This window comes from Besnoitia besnoiti, chromosome V, assembly GCF_002563875.1.
Source record: "Besnoitia besnoiti strain Bb-Ger1 chromosome V, whole genome shotgun sequence".
In the NCBI taxonomy this organism is placed as follows: domain Eukaryota; phylum Apicomplexa; class Conoidasida; order Eucoccidiorida; family Sarcocystidae; genus Besnoitia; species Besnoitia besnoiti.
The window spans coordinates 198781-215910 of NC_042360.1; the positions used below are offsets into that span (position 1 = coordinate 198781).

The following is a 17130-nucleotide window of genomic DNA, read 5'->3' on the forward strand; positions in this document are numbered from 1 at the left end:
ATCACGCGCCGGCGCCGGTATTTTTTCTGAGACCGCGCGAGGCAACTCCTCATCGGTCTCAGCCAGAGACCTCTCACTTCCCTGTCTTTATATGTTATGGAGCTTCTCCCGTAGGTGGCGGCTTTTCCCCTGTTCTCCCTCAAAGTCAGTGCTGCCAGCAGTTGCCTGGAAGTGGGTGGCGCTGCGTGCATGGAGATGCGGACAGCCACGAACGAGCTGCTGTATGTGTGTCACAGTCACCGCCGTATCCTGTTGTGTTTACCACGTCGACCACAGAGTGCACTTCGTCTCTACGCTGGGGTTCCGATTCATGCTCTTCGAAACCGCCCGAGGCCTTCGACGCCCTGACCTCCAACGTCCTCGTGTTCGTAAACTCTGCAGCGTCTGCCCTAGCTACGGCGATTGTTACAGTGTCAAGCGCATTTCTTGCTGCTCTAGGTACCGGAGTGGTCTGTATCAGAACATGTGCCGCAGAACTGTGTGCGTGGCTCTGCGCGCCGCCCCAACCGTCCTTGGCTGACGGGCGCTCCGACCGGTTCGCATTCCTTAGCACTTCAGGGGCCCCGCAGGCGTCGCCAGCTTTCCCAGCCTTTTCTTTCCGCGAGCATCGCGGCGCTTTCTATTTACGGGAGGACGCTCTATCCGAGCCGACAGAGTGGGGGGCGTCTGTGAGAGATTCGGAGGCGCGACAAGCCGAGGTCTTCGCCGCGCCTGCGAATGCCCGGCGTCTGTCCTCCCTCGCAAAGGGGGGCGGACCGGTGATCTATATCGAGAACTACTGGGCGAGAGGGGCTCCTCGACGCTCCCCCATGCGTAGCTGAGGCCAGGCAGGCTGCCTAGCGCCCGCGCGCGTCGCTCGGACTGCGCAGCAGGAGTCTAGTAGCGGTTCCTGGGTTCTGGCTCGCAGAGGGGCGCCAGGCCACCGCAGCAAGAGGCGTCGTGGCGGGCACGGCGAACTAGAGCGACAGACTCAGTTGGTCGACACAAAAGGGGAGACTGCACGTTCGCCGGCGAGGGGGGTGGACAGAGAATAGCAGAGCTTCCAGGCGAGGCCCCAGACAGACCACGTTTCTTGGAAGCGTCGCGCCGGCCGCCAAAGGCCTGCTTGACGCACCTCCACGCAGCACGCATGCGACGCAGGTTCTAGCCCCTCGATCCAACCGTCACCCACCACTGGGCTGTCAGACGGACGTGCAGAGACCTCAGAAGGCCCCGTCGAGGCGTGAGGAGGAGCCCGAATTAGAAGGCCCAACGGTGAATGCGTTTGCGTGGATGCCGTGGAGAGGGAGGGCGCAAGCTGCGGGAGTGGTTTATCTGTGCGTGATCGTGTGACGTGCTCTGTCGTTTTGGTGGACGCCACCGCGGCCGGGAGTTGAGGAGGTGGCTTACCACGTCAGACGAGATTCATCAGGCGCGGGCGGGTGTTCACGAAAGTCACCTCACTTGTGAAGGCCCTCCGATAGAGAGGCGTGCTAAGCTGTCTCTCCCGGTAATGGCGCAGTGGAGAGAACAACTTGCACGTAGCGCAACTCATCAGCGTCCTACTTCGCGGACCCAAGGTGGAGACGCCCTCAAAGCCTGGCCGCGCGGGCGAGCCGCGGGCTTGCCCTCTCCTTCCAATGGCGGCAGGGTATCTTTTCTCAGAGGAGGACGACAGCGGCAGGAGCGCTGTGCCCTCGGCCTCGTCGTCCCATCCTCTGGGGCCGTGCGACGCGCCCAGGGGTTTGAGGAGGCACGAAGCTGGAAAGATGCCGTCAGAAGTAAGCGGCGGCGCCTGTGCGCACAAGCCGGAGCCGCGGGCTCGGCACGGGACTGAGAAGACTTTACCGTATTTGTTTATGAGGAACCGATCGAGGAAAACGCGAGAGCGAAGTGGGAGTCTGCCTCCGCGAGCCATCCAGGAGCAGCTCCAGGTCCTCCGCCGCCTGTTTCGACGCCTCACACACGTGATTCGGCACGCCGCCTTCGAGCGGCAGGAAGAGGAGCTAGACTACCTGCTCGGTCAAAACAGTGTGGGTAGCGGCGACCAGCGAGGAAACATCTGCGGCTACTTTACAAAGCCTGCGCGCCGCAGGGATTTCTGGACATACACCGCGGGCCTTCGTTATCTGAGAGACTACGATAGCTCAACAGATGAGAGCTGCTGGAGCAACGCCAGGCAAAGCGAAGGCGAAGAACCTGTTGAGTTCTTTCCGACTGACCCGCTGATCGAGAACAACCGGGCAGCTGGCGTCCACACAGAACTCGCGCCGACGACCACAGACGCGGAAGAGACCTTCGAAGACGATGGAAAATACGCGCGCGATGACCACGTATCTGCCACAGAGAGCGTCCTCGGCGAGTCGCCCTTCTTCACTGCGCAGGTCGGTGCTCTCACTGTTGGCAACGACCTTTCCCAGCGCACCTTGGCATTGCCGAGATCGCTGCTGCCTCCTAGCAGCCATCCACTGGGCCGCGATCTCAGAGGGAATAGGAAGCCATCCTGCGAGAACGTTTTCTGCTGCCTTCTACGCCGGCTGGTCACCGTGCTAGATCAGAGAGGGACTGCCGCGAGTCAAGAAAACCTTATCCGCGGCAGGGAAGGGAGGTCGCGTAACTGGGTTACCAATGGAGGCTCTCCCGCGAGCTCCTCTCCGATGGTGATTCCGTGTTCTCGACTTTCTGGGTCAGGAGATGGTGAGGAGCGCCGCGGCCCAGCCGAGGCTGCCCACGAGGACGTCGGTGGGGGAGCTTCGTGCCCGGTGTCTGCTCTAGATCTCCTTCCTTTATCGTGTATCAAAACGCTTCGTCTTCTCCTTGTTCATCCAGATATTCACTGTCGGCTTCTTGCGCTTGAAGCCTGCACGATTTTACTGGATTCTCCGGTGCAGCATCGGCGTTTCGCTTCTCTCCAAGTTCCACAGCTCATCTCGAAGGTTTTGCTGCGGGAGCCCGAGACGCCGCTCTCCACAGGTTTCGACCCGTCCCAGGTCGATGAAGGGCTGGAGTTGGGAGCAGGGAGGCCCTTGCTAGCCTTCCACGGGGCTCACGATGGTAGTCGAAGGCGGCGACCCGACGCGCACGTTCCTTTCCTGTATTCCGACGCAGCCTCGCTGCGGGCGCCTCATCAGTGGGACGGAGCCTGGGCGTGCGCCGCCTCCGGGGGAGCGGTCAGAGCTGCCCACGTCGAGCGCCAAGCGGCGCTCAAGTTTGTGAGAGTCTGGACCGCCTTGTGCCGGCTCGCGCGCCGCGATCCCGAGTCGGATGATCGAAGGAGCGGAGGGCCTTCTCTGCGCCCCTGCGGCGGATCCTACTGCCGCTGCATGGACCTTGACCTTTTTACGCGCCCGCTTCTCCCGGATGTTCTCGTCCATACTGTCACCTCGCTCGCTGCAGCGCCTGAGGAAGACAGCAGCTCCTCGTCGGCGACCGCCGCCGCGCATCCTGGGCCGGGACCTTTCAGGCTTTTGGGGTTCAATGGGAGGAACTCCCACAGAGCTGCGCCGCAGAGCGAGGCCGCAACGCACAGGGGCGCGGCGGCGCGTCAGGGCGGAGAACTGGCAGCGCGGGGGAGCGCAGGCGAAAAGATGCCTTTGAGCGGATCGGGGGGTTGGGCGCAGCGCGCGGGGGAGGGTCGCCAGAGGGAGGGGCGAGGCGGGGGCGACGCGGCAACCGTCGCAGCCACTGCCCTGCAGTGGCGCGTGGAGTGCTTGGAGACGGTGCTCGAGTTTGGTCGGCTCTGTCCGTGTATTTTGGTTGAACACGGAGCGGTGAGTGTGCTTGTAGATGCCTTGACAGACATCGAGGTTCAGGCGTGCAGCCCTCAGTTGGGGCCGTCGATCTGTCGGCTGCTCATTGCATTGCTGTCGCATCGCTACCCCACCGGGCGGCACCAGGAAGGAACCCTACCGTCCCCCTCGTATGCCAGCTCAAAGGCGTCCGCTTGCGCGGCCGTCTCGCCGGCTTCTGGGTCGTCTAGTGCGCCGTCTCCCGCGTCGCTCCGAGAGCAGTTTCACCTCCCCCGCCTGAGAGAGAGCGCGAGCAATTTGCAGGGGGGCGCCGGCTTGACGCGCGACGGGGCAGGTTCACGGAAGACCGACGCAGAAAAGAGGTGTTTTTGCGGTCGCCCACTCTCCTCGAACTGCGTCGCTCAGCTCGAGCACACCTGCGTGTCAGAACTCTCTCGTCTGTGCGGCGTCGCTGTGGAAATCGTCCAGGCCTGCTCTTCTGCATCATCTCCCCTAAACCCCGTCGCCGGGCCGAACCGGCCTGCTACCGGATATGGCGCTTCTGGGGCTGTGCAGCGGCCGCACATGGCGCACGCCACCCTCAACCCTCCGCGTGGGAGCCAGGCCGGTGCAGTCGAAGCGCATCCTAGAGGGCCGGGTGCCGGCGCCTGGCTGACAAACAAACCGTCGCCGGATAAAGGACATTCTGGCCGCTGGATGGGGTCCCAGCCTCCGCCCGCAGCGAGCATCTCCGCTGGCTTGTCGTCGGCGCTCCGGTTGTATCGACGCTGGATCTTAGTCTCCTCTGCGTTGCTGTGCCTCTCACAGACGTTTTCCGGGCTGGTCGTGCTGTGGCGACTCCCCACAGGCCTTCCCTCTCTTGTGAGGCTTCTGGCCAGTCCCATTGACCCGTGCGCCATCTGCTGGATTCTGCGGCTCTTCCACGCTATGCTGTCGCACGCAGTCGGCTTTGAAGGTCGCCGAATGTCGTTGCTCGAGTGCGACGGACTCAACAGCAGCCAGATGGATAAGTGCCTCGCCGTGCTGCATCCCAGCCCGGTCCACGAGCCGTCGCGAGACATCAGCTCCGGGGCGCAACGCGGTCTTTCGAGTTTTGGATCTCGGTTCCCGTTCTCCTCCAGCCCCGCAGAGATCCCCTCAAACAGAGAAAGGCACGGCTACAATTTCTTTAGCAGAGACATGCCCTTCCGGTTCGCGGCCTGCGGCGCGGCACCGGCTACGCAGGATGTTGTGCATACGCACACGCTCCTCGTCGTTAGGCTCCTGCTTCAGGCGCAGCTGCACGTAGTGCTCGCGGGCCTCTGCTCCCTTCGTGATGACCAGAACGGATACATGACCGAGACGGCATCCCCCATTCCCGTTATTCCTTCTGATGTCCAGTTCGTCCCCGAAACTCTGAAGATCGACGTCCATGGCGTCACGTCGCTGTCGTCTCCTTTTGCCAAGCGCCTCCTCGGCCGCGACCGAGAGCCGGCGCCAATAGGCATTTCAGGCTCTTCGTGGGAGCGAGCTGGCGCCATGTATGTGACGAAATCGCCGGATAGCAGCCAGCGCGGGGGCGAGCCACCGTCGGAGAGTCGGCTGCCAGCGTCAGGACTGCCCAAGTTTATTCCCTTCATCGCGCTTGTTCGCACGGAAGCGGCACATCTATTGTATGCTCTAGTTCACACAGTGGCAGCCTTTTTCCCCCTCCACCTCCTGCGACACAGGCTGGACGCCACAGAAGTCAGTCGCAGGGCGACGCGCCCACCGGTTGAGCCGCACACGGCTTTCGGCGCGACTCCAGAGCAGTCTCCTCCGAGGCGGGCGAGAAGATCGGTTCACTTCTCCAAGCTACCCTCGAGTGGGACACAGCGCAGCGTGTCCGCTGAATTCAACGCTTCAGAGCTTTCCAGTTGGCGCCGATTCGGCGAGCCGCGTCATTCGCGAGGAGTAGGAAGCGACCAGCTGCAGCGGAACGGGAGAGGGGTAGAGGAGGCTTTTCAGCCGCGCGAGGAAGTCACGGCTTACGGAGATGAAGGACGACTGCGAAGAGCAATCGGTGAAAATCAGCGGCCGTCGACGTGGTCAGATATCGGAAGTCATACGGCGGTGTCTTCTGATAGGGGAGCGTCCAAAGCCGGCCGGTCGGACTGTTTGGAAAAGGTAGACCAGTCGTGGGCATTCTTGTGGGATGGGTTCCAGAGCTACCGAGGACTTCTGCCTTGGGGCGACAAGCGAGCCGACTCGACGAGTCTCACTGTCCTATCCACGCTGTCGCTTCTCCACTTCGTTGCAGCGCCGATCGTGCGTTTAGGGCTCCGTTCGGTCGTCTCCGACGATGGACTCGACTCCAGAGCTGATGGCGACGCCATCTACGGCCACCTCCACCTCGTGCTACGCTGCGGTGAATCGGGGATGGTCGTGCGCGCTGTGGAGGACTCAGCCGATGGTGGCGGAGCCTCTGGCCCAGCGGGGGAGCACAAGCCTCGGGGGCCTTTTACTGTCTCGCGTTCGTTCTCCCGTGGCGACGACTCGCAAGACACTGGTGGAAGTGGAGCGTGCACGAAGGACCCAAGGCTGCAGGAGCGACTAGAGCTGCCAAAGGGGCGCGCGAGCCGTGGGGAGGCCATCCGTCTTCGGACGTCTGACGGTGAAGATCTGTTATTGACAGAAGACTCCTCCGCGGACGACGTGAGCGGCTCCGACGGGTCCACGCCGCCCTGTTTTCATCTCTCTGGTCCGGAGGGGAACCAGGCCGATGCAGAGCTCCAAGCGACCTCTGGAAACCACATCCTGGCGAGGAGGCGGCCTCACGGCGCGCCGAACGGTTTGCTGACTTCTTTGTCACCCCGAGGCAGCAGTGTTTACAACCAACGTGAAGCCTCCGAGTCGACGCTTCACAGAGCGTATGGCCAAATAGAAGACGACATTCTCAGGCGGCTGCTCCTATTCCACGAAGAAGATGAAGGACAAATGCGGCACTTGGGTGTCTGCCCCACGCTGAAGATGCTCAGCGAGGTGCTTCCGCTTATTTTTGGAGACATTGCTCGCGTCGGAGTAAGTTCGCCTCGCACCTGTGAGCAGAGCCCATGCAGGCCGATCGCCGCAGTTTTTGTCGCCGCACTCTCTGACTTGTATCCACTGCCCACCCAGCTGGCTCTAGCAGGCAGTGAGAGTGCGTCTTAGAGAGAGTGGGTGCTTTCTGCGCCAGACGCAGTTTGCTGATCTGTTTTCCTTGCGCTGCGTTTTGGCCGGTTCCACTGCAGGATCAGTGGATTCCCCGGCGTTAACCCTCTGGGTGCTGCGAAGACACGCGTTCGTGCTTGGCTCAGCGATGATGTTCATCTACGCTTGTCTGCTTAGTCTGTCCTCGTGTGCGGCCTTGCTTTCACTCCACTTGCTGTCCTGCTGGGTTTTTCCTTTTCAGTTCGCTCACAGAATCGAAGTATGCTGGCACGCGGCTCCGTGCAGTCCCATAATTCTTCCGCGCCGAGCGCTTGTGGATCAGCGGCCGAGTCCAGCTCTTATCAGCCCGCAGGCATCCGTGCTTTCCGCGGGGGACATCCCGAAGCCAACCGTCTTAGAGTTGCTTGCGGTGCCCTCCGGACCGGAGAGCGCCCTTGCCCCGCCACTGCCCGACAGTGCAGCCGCAGGCGCTACAGCCGCTTGCGGAGCGCCACCGCCGTCGACGTCTGCGTTTTCGGCAGGTGCCGGAAGCGGCTATCAAATCGCCGCTGACGCGTGCCTTCCCGCTGGCATCCCGCCGAACCCGTCCACGAACCGCGGTGGCACTCTTCGGCATGAGCAGCTCTCTACGTCGCCTGCCGGCTGGACGTCCGCATTCATCGAAATCGTGAATGCTACTGGAGTGTTGATTCATCCTGTTGAGAATGCGGTGCTCTGGTAAGTGCCGAGAAACACAGGCCCAGGAGGCACGTGATGAGCTCGACAAGCATTAAGTGACATAGTGACGTACTATATCAACATTTTGTAGCAAGAGTCACGCGATAGGTTCCTTTTCAGCTCTGGCAGTAGGGGGTCTACCGCGCTCCCCCCCTCAGGTCCACGAGTTGCAACCGTAGATGCTTCGGGCAGGCAGCAGAGAGAGGTTAGCTCTGGAAGGCGACTCAAAGATGGCCGCTCGATGCATGACACACCAGGTGCGGTAGGACAGTTTTCTGACACGCCGCTGTATGACGAAGAGAGGGATTGACTAATTCTGTGTGCCTCACGCTTTGGGTTGTCTTTGCGCTCAGGGACTGGCACTTGATTTCGCGTCTCCTCCTGGGCCCCATGGTCTCGCACCTCCGCTTCCTAGTCGCTTTCTCTGTCGAGCTTACTCGGCTGTTTGAAGTGTTTCTCGGCCGCGTCCTCGCCTTTTTCCTGCCCTCCACATGTGGCTTCGCCTGCCTCCCGTGGGACATGAACAATCTTCACTTCCTCGTGATTGCGAACGCACTCGTGTCTCTGCTTCTCGTCGTCCCCCACAACGCTCTGAGCCTCTGCTCTAGCACATGTGTCACATATTCGCCGTTCCCGACTGGCCAGCGTGCCTGCGGGTGGGACGGCAGCCAGTCACCGCAGTCCCGTCGAGGCGGCAAGCGTCAATACTCCGTCGCTCCGCAGGCCCCAGGTGCTTCAGCGGAGACCAGAGCCGCTGAAGAAGAGGCGGACGGCGGAGAAGCAGAGAAGCTGCAAAACTTGCCGAACTGCAGAGGCGCAGGACGCCGTTGGACGATCTCCAACTGCGTCCTGGGACGATCCGCGCAGAGCAGATGTCGGACGGCTGAGCGAGCCCCCTGGAGGCCGGGGACCAAGGCAGAAAAAGGGCGAAGAGAAACATCTCTTCCGGCGCCACACCGAGGACAGCACGCCCTCGAAGAGGCAGGGCCTGGGTTGTGTGGTCGGCGGGCCTTCCTGATGGAAATCGCAGGGCTCTTGCTCCAGGAGCTCTTGCTGCCTCCGCGTGTGAGTCCTGCATCCGCGTGCCGATGCACACCTTCAGCGTCTGCCGCAGCACAGCGCCACAGTGGGGTGCGCAGTTCAGCCTCTTCCGGTTCCCTCTGTCGAGGCACCTCCGCCGCCTGCATGCAAGGCGACAGCGGGTCGGAGCAGGTGTCGGGCAACAGGCTGTCGCCGGCGAGCACAAGTGCAGGGAGCCTGGCGCGCCTGGAAGGTGCGGCAGCCCCCTTCGCTGCTCAGGATCTTCTTAAGCGAGGGAGGGCTACGCAAGCTGTCGGACGAGGTGAGTGTTGGGGCGCGCAGCTGCAGAGACAGTCCCTCCTGACCTCGTCAGTTGCGTGCGAGGGTCGAGTGCTGGAAGGCGGAGCCCCCGCCAGCATGCTGACTAGCAGCGCGCCTTGTCCGGAACCGGGCTCTCGAAGCGAAGGACAGAGTCGTCGGCTGGGAGTGGACGGGCTACCTAGCGTCCCCGTCCGTCCGCCAGCGAATAGCGACCCTGCGGCGAGATCTGCGACGGAAGCGGTGCGTCAGCCAGGGCAGCGGCGCGCTCCGCTGTCGGGCGGTCCCCAGATGGCGTTGCACTCTCCTGCAGCGGGAAGCGAGTCGACGTTCACTCATCCAGGCAGTCTGGGTGCTGTCGCTTTGAAAGGCACAGATGCGTCCAGTGGAGGCGAAGGCGCAGCAAGCCCTGCGAGCGCCGCGAGCCTGCCGGGGATGGAGGGGAGGCTGCTGAGCGCGACAAACACTCTGGCAAGCGCTCCAAGTCTCTCGGTCGGGGGCGGCGCGCCTCATTTGTCGTTGTCGCTTGCGGCGGACGCCTCTGTTGTGCGGCTGCGAAGCGCACGTCTCGTGTACCACGTCCGCAACCGAACGAAAGCGGAGAGGCTGCCCATTCGCCTGAGACAGCGCTGGCGCAGGACGGAGCCGCCCTTCTCGGCAGAGGACCCCCCCGGCTCCCACCAGATGGAGTCGGTCACAAGGCTGCCAGGCAGGAGGGACGGGGAGACTAGGACGCATGCTGAGGCTGTGATTCCAGCGCCAGGCACGGACTCTCAGTCTGCTTCCGCACTTCAGCTTCAGCGCTCCGAACATCGCCTGTTGCGCGACGGACTTGCGCCGTCGCCGGCAGTTCGAGTTGAGCAGCTTCGGCTTGCCGCGGTGATGCCGCGCGTCTTGGGCGACGACCACGCACACCGGACATTGTCCGGTCAGTATGGAGCCATTGTCGGGACTTTTTCGGCGTCGGTGGAGGGAGTTATCCAGCTCTCAAGAGCTGGCATCTTTATGCTGCTCCACCAACTCATTGAACGAGGCCCGGCCAAAGACGCACTCGTCGCGGGGTTCATCCCGCATCTCTGCCTGGATTTTCGTCCCGCGCGCCGCGTGCTTAGCAGCGTCCTCAGTCGCGGCTCGCTCTTTTTGAAGCTTAGGTGCTTGGCGCACTGGGAAAGACAGATTCTTGATGAAGAGGCCCTGCCCGACATCGCAGAAGGCGGTGTCGACGACTGCGAGTCAGATCTAGATGAGAACCTGGACAGATACGACGGCGACGCACCGTCTTCGGGGCGGGAGCCCACGAGGGACCGGTACACAGAGGAAGACGGCAGGAGCCAGCGGCGTTCGGAGGCCGCTGAGCGAGGCAGAGAAGGGGGAAGACCGGCCTGCGAGAGACGCCAACGCACGGGTCACGGGTCTGTCCTTCGGCATCCCAGCACGGATTCTGAGGCCGCTTCGCCGTGCCTACGTCCCTCGCCAAGAGGCCCCACGCCGCGCACAGACGTGAACGCCATCGCGGAAGATGATCGCGCTCTCTTTTCCAAAACGCCGCGGTGGGCGTGGCAGCTCCAGGAAGTGATTCTCAAATGCTTGGACGACGGCCAGCCGGCTACTCTGCGCCGGCAGGCGCTCCGCATCGTTTTGATTCTGTGCACAAGGAAGTCCCGGCGAGCCGTGCGAGTCATTCTGAATATCATGGAAACAGAGCGCGTCTCCAGCGCGTGCTGGCCACGACTTCTTCAGTTGCAGCTGCTGCGGGTCAACGAAGGCGTGCGCACGGCGCTGCGCGACGGATGGCTGCTCAGTCGGCTGAATGAGTACATCGCTGTGGCGCACAGCTACGAGGCAGCTTGGGCAGACCACGATGGGGTACACGCGGCGCGGCAAAGACAGAGGCTCCTGGCGGAAAAGGCAGAGCAAATCTCCACGGAAGGAGCTCTTGCAGTGTCGCAGACATGCGCTGAGGGCGCGCGCCACAGTTCAAGAACGAAAGACTACGCAGTATGTTCGACGCGCAGCGCAACTCCAAGTTGGAGCCGCGGAGAACAGTATCGGGACATGGCGCGGAGCCAGCGACCTCTGAGACCGTTTGCCTACGTCCGCGTGATGGAGTACTTCACGACAAAGGTTTTTGATTTGTCGCGAATCTGGGAAACTCGCACCTTGGGGGCGAAATCACTTGACTTCGAACTCTGCTCGTCGACGTCGTCCTTTGCGGCACGCGAGTGTTTCTCTCCAATCTCCTCAGCGGGAGCCAGCGCGCGCCGCCAGTCGTCACGGGGATCTGCAAACGTCGGCTACGCGGAGCCCAGGACGCGGGGTCGCAGTCCGGTGCGTGGAAGCCCGGTGCCGCCTCACTTCCCCAGCCTGCAGTCGCACGTGGAGTCCCCCGTCGACGAGGCTCCAGGCCTCTTCCCGGGATTATCCGCGATGCAAGCGGCCGAGGCAGTCCGGGAACGCCAGCAGTCGCGGCCACCGTTGCCCTGGGTGTTTCACTTGCTCCAGCGAGAAGATGCGGCAGGCGGCTCTGTCGCCCCTGCGCGCGGGCTGAAAGTGAGTCACGAGTTCCAGACCGGGTCTGCGACCGAGGGTCAAGGCCAGATGGCGGCGGACGCCCATTCTGTGGTGGAGGCGGCTTTCGCTCAACTGGACTCCAGTGCTGGCGTGACGGGGCTTGCAGCTGGCCTCAAATACCGTAGAGGCAAGCTGAGGAAAGGCGCGGGCGGACCTGGGTTCATGTGGATGTCGCATGTGCCTGGCCAACTGGATGTCCAGTTGGTCGCAGCCCTCAAGTCAAGCAGGCTCTGCGCGCGCGTCGCTCGAGCGAACGCCGGCAACGGACAGGCCCTCTCGCAGAAAGCGGGAGATACCACGAGCGCGGGTGGCGAGGATGTGGGAAACCGTCAACCGGAGAGATCAACGAGCAGCCGCATTTTCAGGGACGACGGGTCCTTGAGCGATCGAACAGGCAGGCTCGCGCGTAGTTGTAGGACGAGTGTGCCTGGAGACGACAGCTGCCCAGGAAATGCAGGCAATGAGGAGGAGAATGAAGAAGAGAATGCGGAGAGGATCGCGGCGATTATCCGCGAGAAGGGGGTAAGGATCGCGCTGGAAGACGGTCTGGTCAGTGAGGATGCACTCAATTCGAGGCTCGTGATTCTCGAATGGTTTCCATTAGATAGCTTTGTCGTTACAGACAGCATCTCGGTTTGCCAGCGCGCTCTGATGGATCACGCCTGTTCGCCGTCTACGACAGGTCGCCCCGCAGAGAGTCCACCTCCTTCGCCTTCGTCGTGTCGGTCTCTCTCCTCCCCTCTCGCGCCTGGCAAGAGATCCACGCGGAAGATTCCGAGCAAAAGCGACGAACGCGGAAAAACCTCCCGCACGTCGTGTTACTCGCCAGCTGATGCGGAGGACCCGCGGGGAAGCCAGTCCCTCGGCGGGTTGAGCGAATCGGATGCTGGAATGCAGGCGCCCTGCGTGACAGGGGAGAAACCCAGAGGGTGGATCACAGCTTTGGATGGCCTCATCGACCTAGCGGCCATGGAGAAGTCGTACTCAATTCTCAGCTTGATAAACCAGGAGCGTTGTGTCGCCGTAAGCAAACTGTTTGCCTCTCCTGGTCGGCTCCTTGCGGACCTGCGGGCGCGGACGAGCAATGCCGCGCCGTGTGGAGAGCCTGGAGAGGCGGCGGAGGACGGCGCGCCGATGCTGACGCACGCTGAAGCCGAGGAACTCCTCATGGATCCGTCGGCGGTGCTCGACGTGGCTCTGCGCGTGCGATTTGTCGCAGGTGGCATGTACGCGGATAGGAAAGGTCACTTCACGAGAGATCCGGAGGCAGCAGCTTGGGAGTATCTCTCCCGCACGGAGCACATCACCAGCGTCTGGGAGCAGATGATGAATCACAGGGCGTGTGGCTCCTTTGGTGAGGCTCACTCGCCACAGCTTCGCAAGCAGTCACACCACGACGCGGCGTCCGCCAGAGCGGGAGACAGGGACGCGCGGAACCGGGCAGGTGGCGCTCTAGAAAGTACGGCGGAGGGAGGAGAAAGCTCGAAGGAGGAACGAGAGGACGTCATGAAAGCAGCAATCGAGAAACGCTCGCACAAGGCCTTTTGCAAATCGGGGGGCGCTGACTACCCCGCCCACAGCGTGCAGTGTTGGATGCCTGGCGAGGACGAAGAAGAGTCTTGCGACGAAAGAGGAACTCAAGATCCGCCAGCAGCGGTGCCGTGCGCAGCGCACGGAAGGTACACTGTGGGCCCCGTCGTTGTACGGACTGGAAATTTTCGCTGGAGCTTTTGTCTTCACCGTCAGCAAGAGCAAGTCCGATTCGACACCAGCGATCTGGAGCTCTTCCGGCGAGGCTGGGATCAGGAGATATACATGCTGCACCTCGTCAGACTTGACGGGCAAATTGTGCTCCAGCGTCCAAACAGGGTCGTCGCCAAACCCCCGCCCTCCATCATTTCGTATCTCGCTTTGACTCAGTCAGGTACGTCTCCGCCGTCAGCGACTGCAGGCGCATATTCCTGTTCGTAGTCCCGCCAGCAAACGAGCTGGGCGCCGGTCTTTCGGCGATGGGCACGGCGTAGTGCATCGCCTCAGCTCAGGGAGCTTCTGCGGCCCTGGAGTCTGCGGTGCGGAAAGACCCGTTGCTTTGGCTGACTAGACTCCCACCACGTTTACATCTGTTTGTTGGATTCCTCTGAATGATAGTGGGCGGCAGCAGTTCTCGCGGTGTTGTCCTTGTGTGTCGCTTCGCTTTCCCAGGCTGCCGCGTCTTGTTCAATCACCCCACTTTCCTTCCGTACTTGGAGTCGGTCCTGCGGCACCCCCGTCGCGTGTCAGCGTCTGAGGCGTGCGCCGCGGTGTGGTCAGTTTGTCAGATAGCTTCCACTTCCCTGGGCAACGAGTATCTGTTGGAGTACGAACGGCAGAAACAACTGCGGCAGTCAATCGAGAGGGCATGCGCCAGTCCGCGTCGGCGAGACAAAGAAGGTGCGGAGACGGGAGCGAACCGAGACCCCGCAGTTCGCTTCACAGGGCATCTGTCCCGCACAGGCGGCAGTCGCCTGCAGAATCCGGGTGGGAGGGGTTGCAGCAGCTCTTTACTAAGGCTCGTTATGCGCATCGCACGCCGCGGCAGTCCCCTGTGCCTCCGGGGCTCCTGCCTCCACGCGCTCTCCCTGGTGCCTGAATGCGAGGCCGCCGAGGCTGCCGCCGTCGCAGCTCGCTGGGATCTGGCCGCGAAGGGTCCGTTGCAAGACCGGATTCGCGAGTTCCTCGCGGGAGGCGGGTCGGATCGCGGGAGCGACGGGAGCGGCTCTGAGGAGGACGGCGATTCTGTGCCCGAAAAGCCTCGCGGAGGCGACGAGGAATTGGAGAAGCTCGGCGCGTCTTCTGCCGGGCAAAAATGCGATAGAGACGGCTGCGATACCGCCGGGGAGAAAGAGAAGAAAAGTAGTCTGAAGAAGGACAAACTGTCGGCGGCCGACAACTGGTTTACCCTGGGAAAGTAAGTCCCCTTGCTGCGCTCGCGTCCTGGCAGGGACTGAAAGAGACGGCGCAGACCAGAGCGGTGATACGCTTTTGGAGAAAACTCGGCTGGCAGGCATGCGACGTTCGCCCCTACTTCTTGTGGCAGCAAGAACTCGCCTGTGGGGTGTGCCATATGCCCTGACAATGTATCCATAGCAGGTTTCAGAAGCGCGCAACTCTACTAGTGTGGTGTGCCCCCAGCCTCTCTGTCGGGCGACCACGCGCTGCGGAGCCGACGAAACGCTGTAGGTGTGTGGGTGTTGTGAAAAAGCCTGGTGAGCAGGGATTTTTTGCTTGTCGTGTACAGGCTAGTGTGGGCGCCGGCGTTCAACCCCGCTCTCCCCTCCGAGGAGCGCACGTTGTCTCTCGCTGCCCTTGACAAGATTCGAGGCCGGCATTCGGGTAGCCGCCTCACAGCCTTTGGGGGGATCCTGAAAAGCTCGCCCAGCTCGACGAGGTTTCCGCGCGACTTCTGTGGCCCCGCGACTTCAGCGGACTTTGAGGAACACCGGAGGAACAAAAGGTCTGTCTTCGGCTTCTACACTGAGGGTAGCCGGGCGCGGTCCTCTTCTTGCCCGCAGCAGGAAACCAAGGAAGGGAGTCGATCGCAAGCCCCGTGCTCCGAGGAACCGTTTTCCGGGACCCCTCAGGAGGAGGCAACACCTGTATCATCAACTCGACCTGAGGGCAATCGGAAAAGTTGCGGCAGCCTCGGACCCAAGAATCAAGCTGCACATCCTGGGGGCGACGAGGCCGTCGAAGCGCCGCAAAAAGATCAGCATGAGGCATCGATACCGCCGACGCCCTACCGCGGAGCGAGCGACAAGGATTATGTTTTTGGGCAGAGCCCATCTCTCGCGATTTTTCTGAATGGCCGTAGTCGGCCGTGCTACGCGTGCTTTGGCACCCAGCACTGGACTGTTTTGCAGCTGGTGAGAGCCGCGGATTAAGTGTTGTTTCTGCGAAAACAGTAAATCGAACTGCGGCGGACGGGGGGGGTCTTGGTAGGGTGCAAGCTTGTGTATGCTGGAGCGGGAATAACGATTGCTGCTCACAAACTGGATCTTCTGTAGTCAGTTTCTCTGGGGATTGCTCACGTAAAGGAAGAGGTATTCTGCGTCTGTACTCCATCCCTTGTGCGCCGTTCCTGTGCGGGTCTGTGTGGTTTTTAGATTTCGAAGCTGCCCAACTCTGTCGCTGTCAAAATTGATGGTTTGATCTCGCGCCTTCAATTGATAAAGTGAGTTGCGATACCGATGGCTTTTTAGCTCGCCCAAGGGGAGGGGAAGGGAGAAGGAAGGTATCACGGTGTCGGAGCTGCGGAGCCCGAGCGGAGAGACTGGCGTCGTAGTGACTCGAACTGCAGCATCAGTTCCTCTGTTACGCAGTCGAAGCACGTACGCTTCCCGATGTCGCTTGGGTTCGCACCTCGTGGGTGGGACCGAAGGCTTTTGGATAATTCCTCCTTCATAAAAACGAGCGATCCTCCACACGAAGTCATTCCTCTTGTGTTCTGCGTCGGGAGTGGGCGCAAGCTGTGATGTCCGCGGTTTCCTGTCCCGCGTTTCCGCAGATTTGTTCCATTGTTGTGGCAGCGCGATTCTTGTTTGCTTGCAGGCAAAGGAACCCCGAGATTTTCCTGTCGGTGGAGCTTTGGTGGCGAGTAGAGCAGCTTATGTGTTTGTATCGTTTTCCCGCTCACCTGAGGTAAGAAATGCGTGTGTCATTGCGGGAGGCATCCGGTTCGACGGAGACTTTTGAACACGTTGTTTCTCAAATCGTAAGACTGCCCCTAGTTGCTTTCCGGACGCGTCGGGGTCACCTGAGAGACTCGAATACCCTTGCCTTGCGGTTTCGTTCCCGAGGGCATGCCTGATCGTGTCAGCGATGCAGAGATTTTCCGTGGAAGCGGCGTTAGGGCCTGGCTTAGGAAGAGGCAAGAAAGCCCAGAGTGACCAGTATCGGCGCTTCTGTTGACGCCTAGGCACGGTAGTGTCGGGCGACAGTTCAGTGCACGCCCTCTGCAAAGGTGTCGCGCCGAATCATGTTCGCTTCAACCAGGTTCTCATACGTGTGTGTGCGTGTGTGCGTTCAGGCGAATCGTTGCTTCACTCTTTGACAACACATTCAGCGACCCGGCGGCTCTCTCGTACCTGGATATCCTATCAGATCACGTGTCGCAGCTGCAGCACGTTGAGAAATGCCGCAGCCTGAGCGGAGCCGTAATAACGGGCGCAAGTTGATGCGCTTCCGATTGCGACTCCACTGCGCATTTCAAAAGTTGGCCTATCCAGCGGCAGCTTTTCATTCCAACAGGAATGCCTCGACGATGCGGAAGAGTGCGCGCCGTGTTCTCACTCAGAAGCAGAGTGGCGTCACTTGTAATTCACATTGTGGGCGCGGCGTGACGAGCGCTGCTAACCCTGAGGTGCAACGCAGCCATTAAGCGTTGGCGCGCGTCCGCGTCTCCCCGTGGTGACTTGGCTGACTGCACTGTGAAGATTTTTGGAGTCGCCGTGCAGCGTGTGTTTCCCATTCAAAATGGGCGGGGCTGTTCTTTCAGCATTTCGTACGTTCGCCTGGTAGAGGGCTCCGCCCTCACCAGCGGCCGGATAGTCAATACTCGTCAATACTCGGG

At 61.4% G+C, this 17130-nt stretch overlaps 1 protein-coding gene across 1 annotated transcript; it reads left to right on the top strand.

The window, feature by feature from the left end:
- Positions 1-1619: 1619 nt before the first annotated feature.
- On the top strand, positions 1620-16735 carry BESB_058540 (uncharacterized protein; the record flags this gene model as incomplete). The annotated part of the gene is made up of 8 exons (XM_029364268.1): positions 1620-6767; positions 7138-7613; positions 7967-13446; positions 13725-14469; positions 14800-15424; positions 15665-15732; positions 16110-16199; positions 16588-16735. 8 exons carry the CDS (start codon positions 1620-1622, stop codon positions 16733-16735), a joined length of 12780 nt encoding a protein of 4259 aa, XP_029218976.1.
- Between the last annotated feature and the right edge of the window lie 395 nt (positions 16736-17130).